This window comes from Sinocyclocheilus grahami, unplaced genomic scaffold (genome assembly GCF_001515645.1).
Source record: "Sinocyclocheilus grahami isolate Dianchi unplaced genomic scaffold, SAMN03320097.WGS_v1.1 scaffold244.1, whole genome shotgun sequence".
NCBI classification, from domain to species: Eukaryota; Metazoa; Chordata; class Actinopteri; order Cypriniformes; family Cyprinidae; genus Sinocyclocheilus; species Sinocyclocheilus grahami.
In genome coordinates, this window is record NW_015505423.1 from 57645 (window position 1) to 73083 (window position 15439).

General features: G+C 35.2%; 1 protein-coding gene across 2 annotated transcripts in view; it reads left to right on the top strand.

Annotated features, from left to right (window-relative positions):
• The window catches only part of LOC107598101 (protein stum homolog), a 31923-nt gene that overhangs the window by 11816 nt on the left and 4668 nt on the right, over positions 1–15439 (top strand). Inside the window, exons 2-3 of one of the 2 annotated variants that reach the window (XM_016289367.1) lie at positions 9044–9223; positions 11110–11118. In XM_016289367.1, coding sequence (XP_016144853.1) covers positions 9044–9223; positions 11110–11118 — 189 coding nt within the window. The remainder of the gene's footprint in view (positions 1–9043; positions 9224–11109; positions 11119–15439) is intronic. The other variant, XM_016289368.1, reaches the window with a different exon arrangement.

A 15439-nucleotide genomic window follows, 5' to 3' on the forward strand; every position in this document is an offset into this window, starting at 1 on the left:
GTTAAATATAAAAGTATTTAAAACAGGTAAGTTCATATATTTGGAGTACAGTTGAGCCCAACGCGCCGCCACAGAAACAAGAATGAAATGCATTCTAACATAACTGTGGCATTAAACTCAGTTAGTGAGGGCTCGGTTAAAAATATTGCACATATATAGGCCATTCAGATTACTTGTAAAAATGCAATGAAATACCTTATATCAGCAGACGATGTACGTCTGTTTGTGGTTGGAGACTCCTTCACCGGCTACAGGCTCATTTGCGCGAGTGTGAAATGCGGTGCTGAAGTTAAATAGCGGGGCAATTTGATAATAATAGCCGAATTATAATAGGCCGCCTAATAATAATAATAATAATTTAATACATTTATAGGAGGAGAATGAGCCTAATATCATCTTGACTATCGACAAAGACATCTGCTATCGTCAATATCTCTGACTATCGTCTATCGGCACAACCCTACTGCACTGCCACTTGAACTGCGGCACTACAGCGATCTGTCATGTCACATTAAATTGATATCGGTTCCTCAGCTGAGAATCAATTAAAGGTGCAGTGATTTCTGAGAAACACTGTTGAAAGTGAATTGGACCAAGCACCAAAACACACTTGTAGCCAATCACCAGTAAGTACATAGCATGTTTGTGAATTTGGGGGTGGACCTATCAAGACAGGGGTATGATCTTTTGGTAGGGGTGTGCTTGTATTGGTGATTTCCAGGGGTGTGAAGTAACGAATTACAAATACTCACGTTACAGTAATTAAGTTGTTTTTATCAGTAATTGTACTTTTTTGAGTAGTTTAAAAATTGTGTACTTTTACTTTTACTTGAGTACATTTTAAGTGATGTATCGGTACTTTTACTCCGCTATTTTCCTCTGTTTGTGGTCGTTACATGCTTATTTTAATTTTATTTTTTATCCATCATCATGATTGGATAGAGAGATAGTAATAGGTCTCGTGACTTTCGTCAAATCAAATTGTGCATAGAAAACTTTAACCGCCAACTGTTTATCATGGCTGCTGGAAGTGCATTCTTCAAGCATCAATTCAATCGCATCTTCCTCTAACTTGATATGTTAAAGTAAATTTTGGATTTCTGCTTACTAAACTATTTGTATATATGCTTGCCTATCTACACGGCCTGAAATTTGGTGTGAGGTTGCGGGGTATTGCATACAGTGTTAACTCCCGCAAGTGCCACGTTCGGTAAATTCCCACTCACTTATAAGACGCGCGATCTGCGCTGCCTCGTCTCTCTCTCGCATGCGTTCTGCAGCAGTCACTTGGATAAGTTGTTGTTGAACTTTGAGAGTGTGATGTGCACTGGGAAAAAGTGTGTTGGAAACACTGTTGGAAACACAAATTGAGGGCCAATCTGCACCTTATTGATGGCATTAATATACTGCATCTGTGCCAGCACGTGATGTAATAAAACTGCAGCTGGTTAATAAACTTTTTTTTTGTCCATTTTATACAATCCGCCTTCATTTAGCAAGTGCACTCGCGCATTTTTACCCAACCAGGAATGTACAGTAAATCACAGTAACCAGAGATTTGACAGAAGTCTTTTTAGTGATAACCCTGCTGAGAAAAACAGCATAAACCAGCTTAAGTTGGTTCATGGTCATCTACTGGTTTAGCTGGTCGGCCAGCTGGTATAGGTGCAGATCAGTTTAGGATGGTTTAAACTATTTTCTCAGCAGGGCAATTTGAGAGATTTGTGTTGCTCATGCCGATGCTATCCCAACACTCTTTGAACTGAACCTATCGCTCTAGCCCTGGTGCTTTTCTAGTTTCCATGACAGCAGATAGCAGAAGCCTGCCTGCCTGTCTCCGCTAAGATTGAGAGGTAGATAAGACAGCAAATGAATTCATTTCAAGGGGGTCCTTCAAAGTGCACTTAAACAGGCAAAACAATTAAGTATGGTTATCGTTTTAGATTGCTTTACTTTTTTAGACCTTGAATAATATGTTAAGCAAACGGAATTACAGAGAAAAAAACAGGCATGCAGAGGAGCCAGTGACTGTCAGGTAGAGGACTCTTGTATACGACCTTAACGCTCTTGTGGATTCAAGCTAAAAATAAACTGACTGCAGAGGTCAACAATTTAGTGGTGCTCTAATTTGGTGTTTTTACTTTACTCTTTTCATTGTGTTAACATATTCAAAGCTTTGCAATGCAAATTTAAGATGAGTCTGAAATCAAATAGTTTCAAGTATGTACGAAATTCAATGAAGAACTTTCCTCTCAGCCTTTGATGAAGTATGTTCCATGGGTATGCATGTATGAACTCATATTCCCAGATATACTACATTCACTAGCTTAGCATTGCACCTTGACCTTAATTTTTTGTAACTGACATGTAGAATTGCTTCAAGTGTTTAATTTAATCACAAGGAACAACTTTCTTGCTACCTACAACATTTTACATGGCTATTTAAATGTTTGGAAGTAAGTAAGATTTTTACTGACTCCATTTAAAATGCTTTTATTCAGCAAGTATACATTAAATTGATAAAAAAGGTGACAATGAAGACATTTATAATGTCTAAACTATATATATTTTAAATAAATGCTGTTCTTTTGGAAAAAATATTCTTCAAAGAATTCTGGGGGAAAAACTGTGTTTTCCAGTTTGTTTTTCTGAAGGATCATGTGACACTGAAAACTGAAATAATGACAGCTGAAAATTCAGCTTTATGATCACTTTTCAACAGTAGTGTTCATTTGAGCAGCCTGGCTCTTAGTTAAGTTCTCTGTCATCATGATACTGCATATGCGGATATACTGCTTATTTGATATATTGCTGTTTGCATGCATTATAGTAGAGAAGTATGTGCATATTTGGACAATGTTAGATTTGAAATAGTGTAAAACAGCCAGACTGAAAAATAAACCTTCACAGTTTTGTGTTAAATATGCATCAGACAGTCAGTGATCAGACTATAGGCGGTCTGGGGACATGCCTTATAAGGCTGATATGCCCACCTCGCCCACCCCCCCCACCCATCCTCCCTATTTCAGACCAAAATATGACATTTCTTTATTAAATTGCAGCTGATAGATTCAGTTCAGTAACTGAACAGTACAATATTATACATGATTACTTGAATGAGGGCACAGTTGGTGTTTTTGTGACAATAGTTTGCTTTGAGAGCAGAAAAATATCTTTCAGTGCAATGTTTTTGGCAGCAGATAGAAGACCACTGAGCACTGTAACTTCAAATTTTATACAGACGGTCGGTCTCTTCACTCATAAAATGAGATCCTCGCCCACCCCCCCCACCCATCCTCCCTATTTCAGACCAAAATATGACATTTCTTTATTAAATTGCAGCTGATAGATTCAGTTCAGTAACTGAACAGTACAATATTATACATGATTACTTGAATGAGGGCACAGTTGGTGTTTTTGTGACAATAGTTTGCTTTGAGAGCAGAAAAATATCTTTCAGTGCAATGTTTTTGGCAGCAGATAGAAGACCACTGAGCACTGTAACTTCAAATTTTATACAGACGGTCGGTCTCTTCACTCATAAAATGAGATGAATGGGATAACATCATTTAGAGACTGTTATTGGTCTCATTTTAATACAGCTGCACTGTGGCAATCTGCAGAGACACCCGATAACAAATTACACTGATGCTCTTGCTTCAGATTACATAAGATTTGCAGTTTATATTAGCAATAAACTAATTGAACAGAAAAAACTGATTGTAAGATTTGGCAATAAAGCACAAGTTCATATCAAAGTTTAACTTTTGGGGTAATGAAAATGACTCTGAGCCTGGTTTCTCCCAAGGTTTTTTCTCCATTCTGTCACCGATGGAGTTTTGGTTCCTTGCCGCTGTCGCCTCTGGCTTGCTTAGTTGGGGACACTTCATTTCCAGCGTTATCGTTGACATGATTGCAAAGATATTATTTAAACTGAGCTGGATGTTGACATCACTGAATTCAATGATGAACTGTCTTTAACTGAAAAAATAGTGTTTACTATTGTCATTTTGCATTATTGACACTATTTTCCTAATTAATGCTGTTCAGTTGCTTTGTCACAATCTGTATTGTTAAAAGCGCTATATAAATAAAGGTGACTTGACTTGACTTGACTCGAGTTGTTCCCCTTATGGGGTTTTTCATATAACAAAATGTTCTGGCATGCTTTTTAATCATTTCTGATCTTCTCAAGGCTCAGTCACTCCAAGTGAAATTGTCCCTTTAAAGGCTGTGAGCCTGATAAAAGACAGTGTTAACCCAAATGACTCTCTCTTCGGAAAGGATTGAACAGACAGTAAATGACTGATGAGTAATCAGCTCCTCACAGAATGGCTGAAAACTGCAATGGCTGCAGGCAGTAAGACTGGCTTTGTTGCGTCTCCTCGCAAGCTGTCTTGGCTCTCATCCTTGAGCTGTTATAAATTAAGGCTGCAGAGCTGTTGTGGAATTTTCAATTTCCGGAATGGTCGCTGTGCATGTTTTCTAGGCCTACCTTGAGGCTAATCCTTCACCTCGCTTTCGAAATGACTCTGTTATACATCAAGCTCTCAGGCATTTAGTCGCCAACTGAGGACCAAACACAGCGTGCATGTTTAATGTTAGAGAGGTGCTGTATGTACACTGTGTTTGATTTTCTCCATATGCATTTAAAAAAATAAGACAATAAAAAATAAGACATTATCATATAGTTCCACTAGCTTAAAAAAACTCACGTTTCCTTGATTCCTGTTTTCATTAACATTTTCGAGCCATGGATTCCCTCAAGAAAATACACGCAGGCATATGCTACTGGCTTGTTTATCAAAATACAGTAAAACAGTAATATCGTAAAATATTATTAAAATAAAAAACTGTTTTTTATTTTAATGCATTTAAATACATGTAATTTATTCCTTTGATAGCAAAGCTGAATTTTCAGCATATACTCCAGTCTTCAGTGTCACATGATCCTTCAGAAATCATTCTATTATGCTGATTTGCTGCTTAAAGAAACATTTTTTATTATTAGCAATGTTGAAAACAGTTGTGCTGCTTAATATTTTTGTGGAGAAGGTGATACATTTTTTCCAGCATTCTTTGATTAATATAAAGTTAAATTAACAGCATTTGTTTGAAATAGAAATCTTTTGTAACATTATAAATGTCTGTACTGTCACTTTTCATCAATTTAATGGGTCCTTGCTGAATATGAGCATTCATTTCTTTTTAGAATTTCTTAATTTCTTACTGACCCCACAGTTTTTAAAAGTAGTTTACCTCAAAGGAGAATTTTGTGAATTTAGTCCTAAAGTAACCTGTGTGAAAGTATTATTAACCATAGACTTTATTTTACTCATAAATCAAAAACTGCTATTGTAAAATAGAAATTCAAAGTCGCAAATTAGCCTTTCAGGTTGGCTTATGGAGTGATGTCAGTTATATTCTACAATTCATTTGAAATCACCCAGCCTCAGCAGAAGCTATAAGCTATTGTTTAACATGCTTGAAGCTTGTGGTGCACTCTTAAAAATAATGTTTTTATTGGCATCAATGGTTCCATGAAGAACCATTGAAGAATGTGTCTTTTGTGGCTTAAGGTCGTTCTTTGTCTCTCCTGTTTTATCCAATGGTTTGACGAATCATTCTTTCTGACTCGAAGAAACTCAATCAATGTGTGCAATCAACAAGTGAGGAGTCTCGTGAATGACTTCCTGAAAAATACTGAATGGTGCATCCACTAGTTTCCAGTCTGAAGAGGGTGAATGATGGGAGAGAAGAAAACTGACTTTCATTCCTTGCAGCTACAAGGGTCACCATAACTATTTACAGTAGTCAACATCTGAAGTGGATCAAAAAAGTTAATCAAAGTTGTCCTAAGACAAGAACGGGTATTGTTTTGATGAAATGTTGACTACTATACCAAATGTGCTTACAGTGCATATGTTTAAAACATCCTAGAGCGCTAGAAAATGACATTGGCACCTGAGAACCTCCACACACGCTCTTCTAGCAACATTTGTCTCTCTCAGAAGAAAAGGAACTGAACGGGATAATTAACCTCCCACACTGGCAATGGGGCGCATGTGAGGAAGGATGAGGTAAATTATAGTGATTGTGAGCCTAATGTGTAGGGACTAGGACCCCTCACCACCCTACTGCATCTTATCTTCAAGCATCCCTTCTTCATAGAGAAAACGAGTGTGAATGTGTGCATGTCTCTGTTGAATCATTATGATGTGTGATGTGGCCTCTAAACTATATGTGTGGCATATGCAAGCAGACATTTGCCTTGGTATCCAGTGCTTAATGCAGTTTGACAGGCAGAAGCATTGTTGACAGCCTGATGTGAGATCATACAGTTGATTTGTCGTGCGAGTGTGTGTGTGTGTGTGTGTGTGTGTGTGTGTGTGTGTGTGTGATAATATGGTGGAGTGGGGGTCCTTGCCTCATTCACTTTAATTAGGGTGCTACAGACACCCAAGGCTCGGTTTGGCACTTGAGCAGTGTTCACTCAAACATGCTGACGGAAAGCATAGCAACGGATGGGTGGCAGAGCAAAATTCAGGACAGAAGAACTGACTCCCTTTCGATTCATTGTGAATTTGTGAACCCTAGAGTAAGCTGAATTGGAATTTAAATGACAGGAAGAGGAATTTAAAAGAAAAATATTTCAAAGAATGATGAAAATAACACATGTACTGCATTCTGATAAATTATGTTCTTTCATCCTGGTCCACAGTTGATCTGTCTGACCGTCTGTCTGTCCTTCCGTCCGTTTGTCTGGTCATCTGTTTGTCTGTCTGTCCGTCCCTCCGTATGTCTATCAGTTTCAGTTTGTATTCAACATATTTCAATTTAATTTCAGTTTATATACTGTATACACTACCATTCAAAAGTTTGGTGTCAGTAAGATTTGGTAAAAAAGTAATACTTATATTTATTCATTTGTTTGTTTGTGGCTTCTGAAAATTCAGCTTAGGAAATGAACAGAAATAAAAAATAGAATTTTAGATGTATTATTTCATCTAGACTTATTTTAAATCTATTTTACATATTTTAATCTCATTTTAAATGTAAACAATATAAAAAAATATTTATTTAAATTATTATATTTCAAATATTATAAAATATTAGTAGTAGTAATATTTTATAGTAGTAGTTACAGCTCTTAACAGACTTGCCAGAATTTTTTCAGTGTCTGGTGCAAAGAATTCTAATATAATGTGATCATTCACATGCCACAGGCTCAGGTGAATAATTAAAATATCCCAAGAAACAAAGATGGCAGAAAGCAGGTTATGTCCTGTACTTCAATGGCTGCATGCGCCAGTCAAGCAACTGCCTTTTAGATGAATGAGAATGCTTACGCATATCTCCTCCTCAAGTCAAGGGACTGAGAAAAGGATGTCTTTTTCCACTTCCTACATTCGTTCTTTAATTCCTTGGTGTTTATTGTAAGCTGTCTGCTTTTAGGAGCAGTACTGTAAGTGTATTGTTTGTATATCGGCCGTGGGAATAAAACACTGTGAAACATCCCCCCCCCCCCTCCTCTACTTGGAAAGCCCCTTCCAAAAGATAAACTTAAGTTCTTTCCGAGGACTTCTCAATAACAGCCAAACATTTCATAGCAGCAGACTGTTAACTAAAGAACAGGCTGTATCCGGGGTGAATAAAGTGCATTTCTCATAATAAGGAGACTCATCGGTTTTGTGGGATATGCTAATGTTCAGCCGCTGTCCTCCCCATTAGAATCTATTATTGTGATAACACTAATGAGATGCTGAACTGCACTTGGCAGCATAGTGCTGCCTGCTTGCTCAGACTCCTTCAGTGTGACTTATGCTTATCGGCCTTACAAATATGGAAAGCTATTCATAACCTAATTGCCCTGGATTGAAGGGGATAGAAAAAATGTATCTGACAAGAGTTGTCTTGGCGAGTTACAGTACCATGTTGGTTAAAGTTCCCAAATGAGACTCTTCTTCAAACAAGTCCTGCAGATCTGTGGAAAGATCAGAAATGCATAACACATACTTAAATACTGAAAATGTCTCCTTGGAATTGCTCTGTTCCTAGATTTAAAAGCATACTGCTCTTTAAAGTGAACATGAAATCATAGTTTCTTAATAGATTTCTTGCTGGACTTATGTGAATGATTCATTGTTGCATGTATTGTTGTATATGTATGTATGTATGTGTGTGTGTGTGTGTATGTATATATATATATATATATATATATATATATAAATTGTATAAATATTTAATATATTTAACCAAAGCTGATGTCATTCATAACAAACCAATAGCCAAATAGATATTTTTTCACAAACTCACATTCAGTCTGACTCCATCCATCTGTGTAAAGCCCAGTTTTAATCTTCCAGTCAATTAAAAATTAAAACCAGTCCCTGCCCTACATTTTTTCTTGTTAAATTTCCTTTTTTACTTGTAAATACATAATAATAATAAATACATAATAATAAAAAGGTACATTTATATTTTAAGTTCATCGTCAAGCAAAAATTAAAATTCTGTTATTCTTCACCTTCATGTTCTAGAAATGTTAAAGATTCTTGATAGAGATATTTTTCACACAACAACAGTTCATAATGAATATAGTCTGAAAAACACAAAAGACAAAAAAAAGTACCATATTTGTAGTCCATATGACTTGTGCAATATCGCAAGTTATCAGAAGTGTGATGACAGACCAAAATGAAAGTTGTTATTCAACGATAATCTTTTAAGCACAGTACAAACATTAATTTCAGCCCAGACCAGATGTAATAAAAGCTACAGGCAAATCTGACACTGACTGCTATTATAATCACCATGTTAATTTATATTCAAGCTCCTCTGTTAATATTTTATGCCATAATTATGTCTCTGATCTTACTGTAATGTACGATATAATTCACACCATGATGAATGATATCATTACAGCATGCGGTTTTAAGCTGAGCTGAAGACCGAGGTCATATTGCATGTGTTAACCATTTTAACCACAGAAGAGGATCACATCGTCCCATGTTGACAGCATTTCACTGTATTTTTGTGACAGGTACGTTCATCTCAGCCTTCACGGTTCTGTGCGGAGCGAGGACAGACCTTCCCGACAGGCACATGTGCTGTGTTTTCTGGCTGAACATCGCAGCCGCCTTCATCCAGATCATCACAGCCATTGTCATGGTGGGCTGGATCATGAGCATATTTTGGGGAATGGACATGGTCATTCTCGCAAGTGAGTATTCCTCGATAATACCACTACAAGCACTTTTTTTTACATTTATTTAATATTTTTGGTTGTCTTGGTAGATAATATATATTAGCACATATGTGACCCTGGACCACAAAACCAGTCATAATGGGCAATTTTTCGAAATTGAGATTTATACATCATCTGAAAGCTGAATAAATAAGCTTTCCATTAATGTATGGATGTTTGTTAGGATAGGACAATATTTGGCCGAGATACAACTATTTGAAAATCTGGAATCTGAGGGTGCAAAAAAATCTAAATATTGAAAAAATCACCTTTAAAGTTGTCCAAATGAAGTTCTTAGCCATGCATATTACTAATCCAAAATTTTGTTTTAATATACTTACAGTAGAAAATGTACAAAATATCTTCATGAAACATGATCTTTACTTAATATCCTAATATTAAGTAAAGCCCAGACCAGACAATAACTGTGGAACACACACTATTTATTCACTCATACACTTATTTATCTAACACACACACTCAGTCTACATTTCAATTTGCACATAATATACCTGTACATACAACTGTCTATTGTTATATACCTGTACATACAATTGTCGATTTGTATATTTTTATTCCTTATTTACTTGTTCTATTTTTCTATTTTTTATTATCTGTGTTTTTTGTTCTGTCACTGTCATTCTGTTACACTGTGGAGCTTCTGTCATGAAAACAAATTCCTCGTATGTGTAAACATACCTGGCAATAAAACTCATTCTGATTCTGATTCTGATTCTAATGATTTTTGGCATAAAAGAAAAATCAATAATTTTGACCCATACAATGTATTTTTGGCTATTGCTACAAATATACCCCAGCGACTGGTTTTGTGGTCCAGGGTCAAATATATATGCTTTCTTGTGGAACCCAAGTGTATTAACCACTTTGATACTTTAATGGTGTTTATTTGGTTTATTTATTTATTTATAGGCCTTTGCTGGATATTGATAGCCAATATGAACTGTTGTTAAACCAAATAAATATTACAAAATAAATTCTTAAAATAATTCTCCTTTTTGTGTTCCAATAAAAAAGAAAATAATGTCTAAAAATAATTAATAAATATTTTCTGAAGTTATAGATTAATTTTATTCACACTATATGCACGTTAGGACATCAATGCTCATGATTTCACAGACCTCTTTTTAATGATCTCCAGCAAAACTAGAACATACTGTACATTTAAAAGGATAGTTCACCCAAAAATGAATATTCTGTCATTACTTACCCTCATGTTGTTCCAAAAAAAACTTTCTTCTGTCAAACACAAAAATAGACAAATTTATCTTTTGGGGGTTGTTTTTGTTCATACAGCTGAAGTCAATAGCATCAAGTGTTGTTTTGGACTTTCATCATATAGACAAGAACAGTTCAAACATCCTTCAAAATATCTTCTTTTGTGTTGTGCAGAAGAAAGAAAGTCAAACAGGTTTGCAACGACATGAGGGTGAGTAAATGATGACAGAATTTTCATTTTTGGGTGAACTATCCCTTTCACATGCGTAGTAAGTGTAGAAGATGACAGGATTTCAGCAGTCACCCTGCCGTGGGCCATAGTCAGCTCCGTTCATGTTTAACCTCAAATCTTTCTCACTCCTTCTAATATCACCTCCGCCTTCCAGGGCTGTAGAAGGTGCCAGAATCCTTTGAACAATGACTATTAGAGCGGTCTGGTGGTAGGAGTGCATTGAAAGCTCTGCAGTAATTGTTCTGTGTAGGCGGACGAAGCAACTCACAGAACTTTGTCACATGTTTTTCCTGTGGAACGTTTGTACTGTCATTGAACGTTTAAACGCATATGATTCAAAATTCTAATCTATTATTTATTTATTTTGCTATTTCACAACATTTTGGATTGAAAGTCTCTGAAGGTAGGTGAACCTAATATTTGACTTTTGTCTTGTCGCAACTTATAGTCAGACCTGTCTCAAATATTATAAAACATAGCCTGCGAGCATTGGCCACATATATACTGCAGCTACACTGCACAAAAATGTGTTTTGTTATAAACGCAATGTTTCTTTGTTTGCAACGTTTGCAACCTCAATATTGTCTAGGAGTATAAAGCCTTTTTCATTAAATATTAAAAATTTGAATGCTTGGAGGCAGCAAATGCTAGATATAATACAGTCGTGGTCAGAATTATTGGCACCCTTGGTAAATATGATCAAAGAAGGCTGTGAAAATAAATCTGCATTGTTAATCATTTTGATCTTTTATTTAAAAAATTCACATAAATCTAACCTTTCATTGGAGAATAAGAATTTAAAATGGGGGGAAATATCATTATGACATAAATGTTTTTCTCTAATACACTTTGGACACAATTAACGGCACCCTTTTATTCAATGCTTTTTGAAACATCCATTTTGGCATAATAACAGCTCTGAGTTTTCTCCTATAATACCTGATGAGGTTAGAGATCAGAGACAATTCCTTCATCCAGAATCTCTCCAGACCCTTCAGATTCCCAGCTCCATGATGGTGCTTCTCCTCTTCAGTTCACCACACTCATTTTCTATAGGGTTCAGTGTTCACAGACATGAGACGCATCAATAATGCCATTTTTAACCTAATAAAAATAAAATATTTTATTATAAACAGAATGCAGAAGAATGCAGCATATGTTACATATTAAAGTCACTATTTTAATATATTTTGAAATGTAATTTATTCATTTATTCCTATTTCTTTTTTGTACAAACTTAAATTCATTCAGTTATCCTGACTCATCTGAATCATCTTCTTATTTTGGATCTAAATTTCTATATCTGGTTCTATATCTCTATCTGGTTATGGCCACAGATTATTTATTCATATATAACGCAAACAGACTTCCATTTTACAAGATGAAATTAAATTAAATTAAATTGTGACAAAATGTTCAAGAGTTGTGTCGCATTAGCTTATCTGAAATCAATAGAACTGTACAAAATCACTTACAACTTGGATTTATTTATTTTACTGAGCTTGTTGCAATGCATTTTGAGTTTGCCTTTTCCACTAATGGATGCAATATGGCTCAAACAAAGTATCTTAGCATAATTCAGTTTCATACTTTTATACACATTTAATGATATATGCAAACTATGCATTTTTTAACAGAATGATAATTTAGGGCATTCATGTAGGGTTCAGGTCAGGGAACTAGAATGGCCATAGCAGAATCTTGGTTTTGTGCCCAGTGACCCATTTTTGTGTTGTTTTTAAGGTTTGTTTTTGGATTATTGTCCGGTTGGAAGATCCAAACATGGCCCATTATAAGATTTCTAACAGAGTCAGTCACTTTTTGATTTTTTATCTGTTGGTATTTGGTAGAATCAAAGATGCCATGCATCTAAACAAGATGTCCAGGACCTCCAGCAGAAATATAGGCCCACAACATTAAAATTACAGCAGTATATTTCATTGTACGCATGGGGTACTTTTTATCCCTGTGTGCACCAAACCCATCTTGAGTGTTCGAAAACCCAAGAAACCCATCCTCACCGTGCATTAGAGACGATTTAGACACACGTCCTCTTCCAGGCAGATTTGTAACATTTTCTGTTGATTGGAAATTCTTAATTATTGCCCTGATGGTGGAAATGGGAATTTTCACTGCTCTAGCTCTTTTCTTAAAGTCACTTTCTAATTTGTGAAGCTCAATTATCTTTTGCTGCACATCAGAAATATATTCTCAGGTCTGCTGTCCTCACAGTATGGTCACTCATCTCAGCCCATTATCACTATGCATGCTACAAGCTTGGCTTCTCCCATTCTGTTTATTCTGATCCATCTCGGATAATGTGCCTCCCACCACTTGCCATCTGCCAGTCTCCTCTCAGTCTGTTTGATCCACTTTTTGTCCATTAAATGCCAGTAGAACCATAGCGCTCATTAGAAAAGAAGCTTTGCAAAAGTGCGACTTCATACAGAGACTGCTACAATGCTCCCTTTGACATGATCTTTCAGCAGCCTTGCCTTTGAGGCTCAGCAGCCTTGGAAGACAGTTTAAAGTAACAGTTCACCTCAGAAAGCATAATCGAAACGTGCATGATTTTCTTTCTTTCATGAAACAAAAAAAGGTGTATTTTTGTACAATGTTGTGGTGTCAGGATCTGAGAAATGAACAATGAGGCTAATATAATGAGATTAAATAAGGAATAGTGGAAATATAAAAAGTATACGATCATCTAAAGTCATACAGTAGCTTTGTGGGCTCTTAATAACCTGAATCACTGAGTCAGTGAGAATCAGATAAATTTTTGAACGAGTCATTCAGACCAGTTTTGTGAACTGGATCAACTGATTAAATGAAGAGATTTGGAAAAATATATATATATTTTTCATTATGCTGAAAGTGATTTTCTTTAAGAAAGAAAGTCATTTGGGTTGGAATGCCGTGAATATTAACAAATAACTACTGTTGTTCATCCCTTTAACTATATTTGCCTTAAAGTGTGCAGTACAGATTACTAAATGGCTTGCATGCAAAAAATAAATGGCTTGTTATTTGAAGCTTGGGTCTTGATCTTTTGAAAGCTTTAATGCATTGAGTCATCTGCTTTTAAACCTGTTATAATGCAATGCTATAAGAAGGTCATGAGTTAGTAATCTATTCCCATTCTACATCTCATTATAAATACTAGAAGATAAAGCAAAACTGGTGATATTTCAGTGCACAGATAAGACTGCTTCGCGAGCTGAACCAGTGCTCTAAAATGCAAACCCCACTAGACGTTTTCAAGGCGACGTACAGTATATATGAAAACCGAACTGAGTCACCCCTCCAGACGGCCCACTGACGGCATTCAGTATTGTTGGCGAGGAGCTGTTTTTTTTTGTTTGTTTGTTTGTTTGCTTGTTTTTTAATATTTAGGTATGCTGGGTATGCTTTCAAATCTTCTTTAGGCTTTCTGTAAGAAATAATACTGTTGTTTGATCACTCGGTTTATAAATATAAAATAATCAAAGAAATAATAGTTATTTTAGTATTATTTATATACTATTATTTATTATTTTAAATTAACTTTTCTTTTTATATTTTCAGTTTTCATTTTAGTTCAAGTTTCAGTAATTTCATGATGTGCTTTTATCAGTTTTTATTAGATTTTTTAATATTTCTATTTATCATTATTTATTTTTATTTCAGTTTTAGTATTTTTTTTTAATTTACCTTAAACTTATTTTATTTCAGTTAGTTTCCAAAGCAACATTTCAATTTTTTTTAAGTTTTTTCATGTAATATTTATTATTTTATTTCAGCTTTATTTCAATTAACAAAAAACATTAATAATAGTTCACACACACACACACTAAACTAAAACTGTCACCCTAATTTCCTTTTAAACATTTATGCTGTTATAATACAGTGACAAAAAAAGACAAAAAAGGTCAAATAATGCGATAAAGTGATAAAATGAGGAATAAACCAATGAATAAGTTAATTATTCACCTACATAAAACCATTCAGTTACAATGTCAGATATTTAACCATTCAAAAGTTTGGAGCTAACACATTTTACTTTTAATTTACTTTTATTCAGAAAGTATGCATTAAATTGATGCAAAGGTGACAGTAAAGGCTAGGGCTTTCAAAATGACTGAAAAACTAAAATCGAATTTTCTACTTAAATATTATCAAAATTCAAATTATATTCAAATTTAAAAGGCATTTACATTTCCAGTTAGGGGAAAAAAGCTTTTGGCTTCTCTCCTGAGGCCACAAGAGGGCGCATCGAGCAAAATATTATGCACGTTTCTTCAAAGCGTAATAAAATAACACGACTATCTTTGAAAAAAGTGCATAATGTTTAAAATAATGTTTATAAACCATATATAATTAATAAAGCTACTTAATTAGAAAAAAACAGCACCATGCATGTATGTATAGTTTAATACAAAGGACTGAAAACCAGTCACAAAGAGTAGGCCACTTTCTTCATTTAAAAACATGAGATACAGTAGGATGGAGAAAAAACGCCATAACGTCTTTAGACATGTTTTTTAAAAGTTGAACTTGCATTAAGTTGAACTTTGCATTAAAATGGCTTTCTAAACATGCCGCTCTCAGCGAGACGCGAGTGCAACGCTGATAGATATCCCTCTAGAAAATGTGATAAATATGCATTCTGTGTGAACGGCTTGGTTTCAGTTTCGCTGTAAACAACATCATCTCCACACTGATGCTCTCGTTTTCCGCAATATATG